The sequence below is a fragment of the Stomoxys calcitrans genome, chromosome 1 (genome assembly GCF_963082655.1).
Source record: "Stomoxys calcitrans chromosome 1, idStoCalc2.1, whole genome shotgun sequence".
NCBI lineage: Eukaryota > Metazoa > Arthropoda > Insecta > Diptera > Muscidae > Stomoxys > Stomoxys calcitrans.
In genome coordinates, this window is record NC_081552.1 from 271,567,631 (window position 1) to 271,579,829 (window position 12,199).

General features: G+C 35.1%; 1 protein-coding gene across 5 annotated transcripts in view; it reads right to left on the minus strand.

Moving 5' to 3' along the window:
- Positions 1-2,849: 2,849 nt before the first annotated feature.
- Positions 2,850-12,199, minus strand: part of LOC106089723 (transmembrane protein 184B) — a 33,506-nt gene continuing 24,156 nt past the window's right edge. For 3 of the 5 annotated variants that reach the window (XM_013255683.2, XM_013255680.2, XM_013255685.2), the window contains one exon: positions 2,850-3,795. In XM_013255683.2, coding sequence (XP_013111137.1) covers positions 3,572-3,795 — 224 coding nt within the window. In that variant the 3' untranslated portion in view covers positions 2,850-3,571. The remainder of the gene's footprint in view (positions 3,796-12,199) is intronic. The other 2 variants (XM_013255681.2, XM_013255679.2) reach the window with 2 other exon arrangements.

Genomic DNA, 12,199 nt, shown 5'->3' on the forward strand with positions numbered 1-12,199 from the left:
ATAACTTGGTCATTGATCAAGATGGTTTTGTATGCCCTTTCACTCATATCCATTGCGAAAAGAAGTAAGAATGAGTCAAATATTTAAATCGCTTCTTTTATATACATACGCAAAGTGGCGTGGGTAGACAAAAAAATTATCAAGAAAAATAGCACATGTAGCTTTTTTAGCGTTTTAGCAGATGTGGAAGAGCAACAGGAGGTCTTATACTAGGAGTAAAATGCGTTTAGGACAGACGAAGCAAACCTGCTTCAAATTGCACTAGTGAGGCCGACCTATTTCAGAGCCGCGTGTTGGGACATGAAGTTTGAAAGTATCTCAAACCTGTTCTTAAATAATGATGTTGTAAACCCAATTGTAATGGGGGACTTAAATGCCAGAATTGGAGAGTTTAAACTGGAGATTGATGATTCATTTATTTTAACATTTCAATCGGGTCTAGAAAGTAGATATTTAGAAGACAAAATAATCAACCGCCAAGGAAGACAAGTAATTGAATTCATGACTGATAAAAACATGTTAATTCTAAACAGAAGAACTAACGGAGATGAATCTGGAAACGTTACTTTTATAAGTACAGTTGGAGAGTCGTTTATAGATAAATGCGGAGTATGTCATGAGCTTCTAAATAATGTGGAATTTTTAAGGTTGATAACAGGGCTTGGTCGGATCATATACCCATATTAATAAATATAAGAGTAAAAGTAGTTACCCCCAAAACAAAAAACATGAATCTTTTGTCAAAAATTCGTTGGATGGATAACCGGAAAAGGGAATACCATAATAAATTGTCGGTTGAGACAAATAAAATTAAAAACATGGAATGCTTAAAATTAAGCAATTTTACGGAAGTGGTACAAGTCGCCAGTAGCCAAAGTTATTGTTCCTATGAAGAATTTTGTCTTGAAACAACAGCGTTATGATTTAGAATGCAACAAACACAGAAAAACTGGTGAGACTGAAGAAAAAACAAATATTTAGAGGATCAAAAACATTACAAGATTATTTGTAAGAATGGCCAAGAAAACTATCTTCACAATATGATTGAAAAGATTCACACTGTAAACAATTCTAAAGAATGGTGGCGGTGTATATAGGAAGTCAAAAACCAAAAATTTCAAATTGGCAGTAACGTATCGGCAGATGAATTTAAAGACTACTTTATGCACCTATTGAATCCCATACATGTTGTTAACCCTATTCAATGTGCACATCCCTTTAGATTTAACCAATATTTAGATGAACCAATATCAATAGTTGAGTTGAGAGCAACACTCCATAAGATGAAAGCCAACAAAGCTCCGGGCGAGGACAGAGTGCCATATGAGATCTTTGTAAATGCAACGGAAGATTTTCATAACATTTTGTTAAGAAAGTATAATAAGATACTGGAGGGTGAAAACGTAGACGAGTCATTTATTAAAACTATCATATACCCAATATATAAAAAAGGCGATTGTGATCAACCCAATAATGACAGAGGAATTGCGTTCTCAAACTGTATTGCAAAGAAAATTATGGGGATTCTTAACAAGCGGTTATGGAAGGGGGTAGAATCCGAGAATGTTTTGAATGAATTTCAAGCAGGATTTAGACGATGCTATTCCATATACGATAATATATACAACTTGTCTGCAATAGTAAGTCTTAAACTAGACGAGAGAAAGAAAGGCTATGCATATTTTGTAGACTTTTCAGCTGCTTTTGACAATGTGTCCAGACAAGCCTTAATTTATAAATTATTTGAACTGGGAGTCTCCTTTTGATATTGTCATTATCTCTGATGATATAGAAACAATGCAACGAATGATTGACAAGTTGGAAATCTATTGCAACAGATAGAACCTTTCAGTCAATATGTCAAAATCTCAGATGTTAATATTTAGAAGAGGTGGAAGATAAAGCTCACTACAAAAGTGGTGTTATAGGGGAAGAAGTCAAAACTACCTCTGAATTTAATTATTTGGGAGTTTTCAAAAGCATGTAGAAAAAGAGAAACTTGCAGGCTAAAGATGCTCTTAATTTGAATTGAATAACTTGAATTTAATTTGACAGCAGTTTGTAGAGCAATACAGAGCTACGCATCTCAAATATGGGGGTTCAAACATTTTTATGAAGTAGACAAACTTCAACGCTTCTTTATGAAAAAAATATTACGGTTGCCGAAAAATACGCCAAATTATGTACTGATGTTGGAAACTAATGTTGAAGAAAGTCACATATATATCCGATGGGTCTTCATTTGAAATATATTAATAATGTTTTGCTACATTATCATGATAATCGGTTGCCAAAGAAGCTAACGAGAGCCCTAATTGAGAGGAATTCGTTTTGGGTGAAAGATTTGAGAAATATAGCAAGAGATCTCAATATCAATTGACCGGAATTGCGGAATATTTTCGACCAATGACAAACTTTTAGCATTGACCTGCTAACGGCTTTAAAACTGAAAAACACTTCATTCGTACTTGCTTGCGTCGCACGTGGGAGCATGTTAATATTAAGCCATCGACCTATTATTTTGGTTGGCATAGTCCTATCTGACATTGGGACATATCCTGTGACACAATGATACGCTTTCCTGTGGCCACCGTTTTAATCCCCTGCATAAACCCTGTATACTGTAACGTTCTCCGATATAAACTCGCCGCACTCCTTCCAAAAATAAATATCTGTATGTTTATGGTGTAGGCATTACCATTTTAAGTGATAGACACATGTGTACGTAAAGTTTACTGAGCCACTGTATGTGTTATTTATTTCGCAAGATTTTTCCACGAACTTAAAATATTTTTGTTTTATAATTGGAAAACTAAATAATTTCATATTAAGTCTATGTTAATAATAAAATGCTTAAAAATAAAGAGCCCCGTTTCCAACTCAGGCGAGTGCTTTACACCGTACGCACTAGTTATGGGTGTTGTAAAGCATCCTATTCGATTTCACTAATCTCGTTTGCCAACTTTTTAAAAGGTATTCTTTGAATAGAAGCATTTAACTTAATGATCTTTTGCTGGACGAATACCCTGCAGGTAATCTCAAAATGATTTTAAGACTAAAGAAAGAAAGCGCAAAGAGATATTTTTGTTAATTATTTTTGAAATAGTTTTTGTTTGGTGCCCTATGGAAGATCGCAAACAGCATTTTCGACATATTTTACTCCCAAAAGGGCAATGCGATTTTTTGGTCGTAATGCTGTGCGTCACAACTTACACTTAGTACAACATGTCGCATACTCTCTTAGAAAAACGAAATTTTTTTATGTCCCATTCCCACCTTGGCGTCATTATTAAAAATGCTGATTGCAATTAATATAAGAAAGCTATAATGTTCAATAAATTATTTAAAAAAAAATCATGGGTTACATAAAAAATATGGTTCACTTAGTTTCAAAGCCTTAAATATTCATATGCAGATGTCTTACGTGTATTAATCTAGAAGACTAAAACTAAAAATTTAAAACAATACTTAAAAAAAGTACAGTACATATAACAACAAGATTTGACTATGTGGATTTACGATTAAAATAGTTATGTATATATACTTTAAGCTTTAAAATAGAAAATATCTCTTACTGGTATTCATCATCGCTACTTAACAACATTGATTTTTCATTGTAGTTCTGGCTTATTGTTGCCACACGTTGGCCTCCAGGCATGAACTTGCGTTGGTTTCCAAGAGTTTTTGATGCGACGTTGGCTACAGGATGTTGGTTGGCGTTAACATTCACACTGCCTTGATTCAAATCGTCCGGGTCATAGGATGAAACTCGAATTCCTCGAGAGTTTTTACCACCTGCATATTGATAATTGGGGATTTTTCATTCGCAGTTAGATACACACTCCAATCATATTCTCAAATAAGTATTAGAGATGAAGGCAAATTCAATACTATTTCGAAACATGCCACCATAAATATTCTACTCGAAACTCGAAAATAAAAGGTTAAAGGACTGAAATAATATTTTCTGAAAATGTTTTCTTGTTTCTGCATACAAAAGGTGACAGAAAAGAGAACAATGTAACGCGTGCTCTATTTCACATAATTAGCGAAAGAAAAATATAAAAAATAATGTTTACTGCGTTTGGGACAAATATGAATTAATTAATATACAAAACAAAAACAAAGGTCTGCTCTTGTATCACTTGCTTTTCAATTGGAAATTTCAGTTATAAACCTAACTTCTTCTTTTTTTGTTGGTGGGTAATATGACGAATATACTGCTCACTTGTCCTATAACACCTGGGCACCTCTTACCCAATGCATTAGAGGTCAACTGATAGCGAAATTGTCGTTGGCATGAAACCAAACAGCTGAAGAACCTGCCCTCTTTGCGCTGGCGAACAAAGCAAATAAAAGACTTCGTTAGTCCAGAAAAATTATGTCGACGAGAAAGATGCTGCAGAGCAGTCTGCATGAAAATTAAACTTTTAAATTTCCGAACAAAACAAAATTCTCCAATGTTCTCCTATTTTGAAAATTTGTAGGCAATTGCGAATGAAAGCCAGAGGATACCACACACGAACTATGACGCTTTTTCCTCTTTTGGTTAAGGAGGCGATCGTCAGACCCCTGTAGATGTGGAGACTTCAAAGGCCGTACCTTGGTATGTACTATATATATAGTACATACATATCGTTCATATACTTGAAGAGTGGCATAACTCAAAAAAGTCGATTTCGCAGAAAAAGCATTTCGAAAAGCAAAATAAAAAAATAAATTAAAGCAAATATTAAAAAAAGAATATCATTGTGAAATTTTTACACAGTACAAAGCATTTTGGGGAGAATATTAACAAGTTATTTCACTTTGAGTTATTTTATGTTTGCATTTATACACTTTGTATTAGTAAATGTGGTACGGTTCATTTTAAATTTAAGTAAAAGCAGAATTATTTATATATAAAATAGGAATTATAACTAAAATCAAGTATTGGAAATCGTATAGTAAAACGAAAAATAAAAACACAACTGGGGGGCAGCATTCATTGTGATGAAAAAAAGTGCCTAAAACAGTTACTTTTAAGTATGTAGGGTTGCCCAAAAAGTAATTGCGGATTTTTTAAAAGAAAGTAAATGCATTTTTAATAAAACTTTGAATGAACTTTAATCAAATATACTATTTTTACACTTTTTTCTAAAGCAAGCTAAAAGTAACAGCTGATAACTGACAGAAGAAAGAATGCAATTACAGAGTCACAAGCTGTGAAAAAATTTGTCAACGCCGACTATATGAAAAAACCGCAATTACTTTTTGGGCAACCCAATATATTGTTAGAATAGTTCACAGTGATACATCCAGTTTGGAAGAAGATACGATTTACATAGCTAAATGTCATGCCGAATGTGCATTGGAATGAAATATTGGAAATGCCTAGAGATGGGATTCTAGCGGCAAAATTTGCAATGCGTGCATATTTACCCAATTAATACCTATTTTCGATATTTATAATTTTCCAGATATTTTGGTAATTGAAAACACTTTGTAAACACTTTTGATAATTGCTTATTCTTTGTGTATAAGCCTTACTGTCTCATCTCATAAAATCGGACCGATCTCCCAATTTAAAGTCTTGAGGCAAATAATTTGCGTATTTTTCATCCGATTTGGCTGAAATTTGACACAGTGAGTTTGGTAGACCCTATCCCTGAGAAATGTGGTGCAGATCGGACAATATTTGGATATAGCTGTCGAGCTGTAGGCTGTCTCCCTATATTATATTGTATCAGGGCAAAAAATGTGCATTTATTACCCGATTTCGATAAATTTTGAAGCAGTGATTGTTGAAAGGCCTCTACACCCCAGATCGAACAATATTTGGATATAGCTGCCCATAAAGGGAGCATTTTTTATCCGATTTCGAAAAAATTTGAAACAGTGTCTACTCTAAATTCCATTTTACTAAACTCGGTGTAAAAATCTCTAAATCTATCTCTAAAAAACTATTTCAGCGTTTTATTTGTAAAGCCTTTATAACTTTGAAACTAGAAAACTGATCGGTTTGTAGCAGCGGGTATAAGCTTTCAGAAAATGCTTAAATGGCCACCCTTTTTATACCCTTCACCATAGGATGGGGGGTATACTAATTTCGTCATTCTGTTTGTAACTACTCGAAATATTCGCCTGAGTATAAGTCCCATAAAGTATATATATTCTTGATCGTCGTGACATTTTATGTCGATCTAGCCATGTCCGTCCGTCCGTCCGTCTGTCTGTCGAAAGCACGCTAACTTCCGAAGGAGTAAAGCTAGCCGCTTGAAATTTTGCACAAATACTTCTTATTAGTGTAGGTCGGTTGGTATTTTAAATGGGCCATATCGGTCCATGTTTTGATATAGCTGCCATATAAACCGATCTTGGGTCTTGACTTCTTGAGCCTCTAGAGGGCTCAATTCTTATCCGATTTGACTGAAATTTTGTACGTAGTATTTTGTTATGATATCCAATAACTGTTCCAAGTATGGTTCAAATCGGTCCATAACCTGATATAGCTGCCATATAAACCGATCTTGGGTTTTGACTTCTTGAGTCTCTAGAGTGCGCAATTCTTATCCGATTGGAATGAAATTTTGCGCGACGTGTTTTGTTATAACATACAACAACTGTGCCAAGTATGGTTCAAATCGGTCCATAACCTGATATAGCTGCCATATAAACCGATCTTGGGTCTTGACTTCTTGAGCCTCTAGAGGGCGCAATTCTTATCCGATTAGAATGAATTTTTGAACGGAGTATTTTGTTATGATATCCAACAACTGTGCCAAGTATGGTTCAAATCGGTTCGTAACCTGATATAGCTGCCATATAAACCGATCTGGGATGTTGACTTCTTGAGCCTCTAGAGATCGCAATTATTATCCGATTTGGCTGAAATTTTGTACGACGGATCCTCTTATGACCATCAACATACGTGTTTATTATGGCCTGAATCGGTCTATAGCCCGATACAGCTCCATATAAATCGATCTCTCTATTTTACTTCTTGAGCCCCCAAAGGGCGCAATTCTTATTCGAATTGGCTGACATTTTACACAGGTCTCCAACATATAATTTTATTGTTGTCCAAACCGGACCATATATTAATATCGCTCTAATAGCAGAGCAAATCTTTTCTTATATCCTTTTTTGCCTAAGAAGAGATGCCGGGAAAAGAACTCGACAAATGCGATCCATGGTGGAGGGTATATAAGATTCGGCCCGGTCGAATTTGGCACGCTTTTACTTGTTGTAATGTAGGATGTGCTATTCTGGGTTATAGTTCACCTCAATTGCACATATCATTAGATCCACCCCACCGATTTGATTGAAAAAAAATTTTTTTAAACGAAAAAGCTTTAAAAATGGACTACACTTTCAATCGTCAAACAAAAAGAAAAGGAGCTCATATTGAAATTTGTATGTGTATGATTCTGAAAGCTCTTGTAAGTACCCTTAATTTGGGGTATAACTTCAAGATATAATTTTATTATTATTTAAAAAATTTTGAATCATAATAAATTATGATAATTAATACAAAAGTTACTAGGATCTTACAACAAAGATTTTCGACCTAATCTCTTTTATAACTGTATATTATGTAGGGCGATATATGTTACAGTATTTCAGGAGAGATTCTACTGCATTGATATTTCGAAGTTTGTCTGGTAGACAAATTTTTCCGAAAAGTACAAGTTGGGCTGCTTTAACACATCTACAATTGAAAACTATCAGCGCAATTCTGAAAACTTTCTGGGAATAACTTTCTCCTCGAATAAATTCCTCCTATTCTGATTGAATGGGGAGAGAAAAATATGGGAGAGGGAATTTCGAATTTTCGAAAACAGCAGTTTTGCTTCAGCTGTTTTATTTTGGCTAAACATTTGATTGTTATTTTTTGGAAAAAGGAACATAAAATGGAAAAATAAGCAAAAATAAGTTATAACGGTTGCTAAAGAAGTTTACAAACATTTTAGTGTTGCTTTTGTAGTGTTTATTTTAATTTTTATATTTTAATAATGCACAATTATGGCCTACAGCTTGTCATCATATTTCTGTGTTGTGATAACAACTTTCCGTCTTCATCCAAACAATCGTTGGCTAAATTAAATGTTTCCGGAGTGGTCTGGTGAAGAGATAAATTGATTGTGTCATGTTGTCCCTGGCTGCATGCGGGGCACACATCCTGCATGTTGGCGTTTAGCCTTGCCAAAAGGAGTTAACGAGGTTGAATCGTAATATTTGCGGTTGCTTCTCCTTCGTCGCCGTTAGTGCTGTGGTGGTCTGTTTGATGCGCCGATTTATCTAAAGGCCTACTTTTATAGAGCTAGAACTCGAAGATCTAATCGACATTTCCGGGCGGCGACCGCTTTTCATAGTGGTTAGGACGGCTGCTGGACATAATGCTGCCGAAAGCGACTTGTGGATTTATTCCTACTCCTGTGGAGTAAATGCTGCCAAATGTGGCGCCAAGCATCTTTGAATAATTGCCCACAAACATTCCATTAAGAAAAGGGCACAGACTTCTTGCACATCATGGAGTGCCGTCCGATTCTACTTTAAGCTCAACGATAAGGGACCTCCTTTTAGTATCCGACTCGGAACCAAGTGTCAATAAAATTGAAAAACTTGAGAAAAACTTCTCTTCTATGTGGATACATGACATATTTAAACCGGGAGAACCTAAGAAAATTTTTACTTGATTTTGATGAAAAAGTGAAAATTAATTTCCACACACTTTAAATTGTTCGTAAGTAATAAAGTGGTACCATTTTTTTTATAAAAACAATAAAATTCATAATTTTTTATCCTAACTCCCTTTCATTTGTTTGGGGGAATTTTTCCCAAGTTTTATCGACTCATTCTCCCTTTTATATCGATTCAGAATAGCTACTTTATTCCCTGGGAGAGATTTCCCTTTTTCGAAGTTTGTTTAGAATAAGGGAAAAGGGATTAGGGAAAAAGCTCACAGTAAATTCTTATTCAGAAGAGGGGAAAAGGGAGTAGGGAATAAACTCCCAGGGAATTGTTATTCAGAATAGGGCTGTATATGTTTTATGCTTATAGTCTCAGCTTCAGATAGTGGACATTCCTCTGCACTGCGTTGGTTGAAAATATGACGGTGTATTAAGTAGGTGTGTTCTAGTCTTAGCCGGACACATTTTTCAATAGATGAGCTCGAACTTTCGGGGGGATATTGCGAATGTAGCCTTTCAGGATTAATATTTTTGTGGTAATGGTTGTATTCATTCCAGTCGACGTTTATGCCTTGAGATAGTTTAAGAGTAAAGTAGAACAAATATTTCGGCATGTGAAAAGCAGAACCTTTTTTGAAAAACTATTCAGATTCGATCTACCCCTAACTAATAATTTATTATTTTCTTTTAATGAATTAATTAAATTTAATTGATTTTATTTAAAATGTTGTTTCTCCGACTACGTCTACTGGGATTTGAATGAATCCAAGAAGTTGATCCAATCATTAAGTCATGGGAACATCTGGCGGTTCACACAGATAGGATAGGCGAAATTCTCGAAATTCTATTGGAAAGCAAAGAAAACCCCACTAGATAGAAGCGTTTGGCAATTTTTCTACGTTCAACTAAAAATCATTTTCTGCAAATTGTATAAAAGTCGCAAGTCAGAAAATCGTTATAAGGACTATATGCGCAAATGTCCTTACAATAACCTAATTGGAGGTTTAATGTATTGGGTTGGCCAAAAAGTAATTGCGGATTTTTCATATAGTCGGCGTTGACAAATTTTTTCACAGCTTGTGACTTTGTAATTGCATTCTTTCTTCTGTCAGTTATCAGCTGTTACTTTTAGCTTGCTTTAGAAAAAAAAGTGTAAAAAAAGTATATTTGATTAAAGTTCATTCAAAGTATTATTAAAAATGCATTTACTTTCTTTTAAAAAATCCGCAATTACTTTTTGGGCAACCCAATATTTAGATGTAAATGCACGTTCGGGTATTGATCTGTTAATTTTTTATGTCTATTCAACAACTTCTACGACGAGAACCATTGGAAAGGTGCTATGCGCATTCTGGGGTATATTAAAGGAACAATAGATCTGGATTGTTGATGATGATGTTCAGCTGAATGGAGCGGCGTGTTACGTGTGCCTATTGCAGCTTGGGGATATTTTCCGGGCACCGGCTAGCTTCGTCGACATCTCTGGGGAGGTCCCAACCCTATATCCTCGCCCTAGGCCCGTAGACAATAAAAAAAAAAACGATATACATTCAAACACAAAAAAAAAACGTTACTTACACCTGAACTTTCACATTCCATTTGTTTTGGGAGATCGTCCTATGACCTCCGGCCGCCCGCCCTACCTTGGTCAACATTCCATCATATTCATGTGACCCCACGAACCCGCCCACATCACCTAACTTACCACTTTACATTCCCCTCAACAATTAACTTTAACGCATCATACTTTCAGTTTTAAACATTCAAGATATAAACATATTTATTAATATAAAACTAACACTAACACCAGTATACGTTATTTTCCTAAAATCTATTTGGTATCTTTACTTAGTTTGTTTTGTCAAGGAATCAAAGTTTAATAAAAATGATAATAAGCAAAACGAATGGTCTTGTCGACCTGAAACGTAACGATTTTAGAACCCTCAAATTCTTAATAAATTATTTCTGACTAATTAGTCAAACTAAAGCCTTTTAATCAAAATTCCCCCTAACCTGGCCTAAAGGAGCTCGCTTAGGTAAGTTCTAAGGGTAAGTATTAATCCGTTTCACACAAAAGGGAAACTAATGATTATGTATATTTAAAACCAAAAAAAAAATCTTTGGGGGCCCTATCACAAAATTCTTTCAGTGTAAAAAAAAGGTATGTTAAAACAAAAATCAAAATTAAAAAAAAAAGGGTAAAAATATGTAAATCAATAAATTAAATAAATAAATCAAAGAAACTTAAATTTGAACCTAAAAATAACATGAATATAAATATATAACTTAAATTCTAATGATATTGGTCATAATGATCGTTGTGGCTCTTTTTGTTGTGTGGCTTGTTCGTTTTGTTAAGTGCCAAAATTATGCCGCAGCAGTCTCGTCAATGTATGTAGCATGCGAGACAATCTTGATGGTATGATGCGGCCAAAAATTAAAAATATCGTCTTATAGTTGGACGTCGACGCTTGTGTTGGTGTGCGAATATAGTGGTGGGCATAAAAAGCCAGAATCCAAACACACACACAAAAAAAAAATGATATCTATGCGTTCATCAAGAGAAACACATAACTGGAGCCAAACATAAATATATGTGGATGGCCACAAAATACAGATGGTTAAAACAACAAAAGGCTTAGACTTTTGGGAATTTCAATTTTGTTGTGGTGCTGAGCTTTTGCTCTCACGGACAACGCTGTATTGGTGATTCAACCACTTTATTTAAAAATCCAAAAGTGGTGACGCCAGTGGCTGACAGATGGAGTTCCTCCACTGAATGGTGTCGGTAATGGCGGACACCAGGAAAGACGGACTCCTTTATTCCACTTTCCTTAATAAATTGTTGACCGTACTATATATGCACTAAGAGGAATGATCCTACCTTGTGAATTTCACTAACGGTCACAGTAATATGGATCCTTTTCCCTTATTATGGACGCACAGGGGTGTATAGCACAATCCAATCCAGCACCTCTTTTCTATTTAGGCGATTTTGCCAATAAAACACAAAGATGGATATTCTTCTGACATACAACGCTATTTTCCGGTCTTATAACCTTAATCACAAAAAAAAAGGATGTTAACCTTTATTCTATGTCCTATTAACACCTTCACCTTTTTTCTTGTAACACTTACTTCGACACTCTATGATACGTGCCTGCTCAGCACCACTTTTTCACAAACTCATGGCGTTTTTCCCCCTTCTGTGCCCTTTTATAGGCCGGAGTTGATTCAATGGCGATTTTTCCCGAGCCGACATATTGGACGCTGTCCGACATTTCTACTAAATATTCTCAATATTATTATTATATTTGGCCTTTTCTAATAATTCGCCTCGATTTCAAATAATTCTCTCTTATAACCGCCGAATTTATGAATGAATCAACCTACTACACGTCATTATCAACCGTACTCTACGGATCCTACTAACTACCAACAATTTACTACGAGTAGTAATGAGTGGCAACATTGGCCGATAATGCCGTGCCGCTGTCAAATTGCCAAATGTCAACGTGGACTCTCTC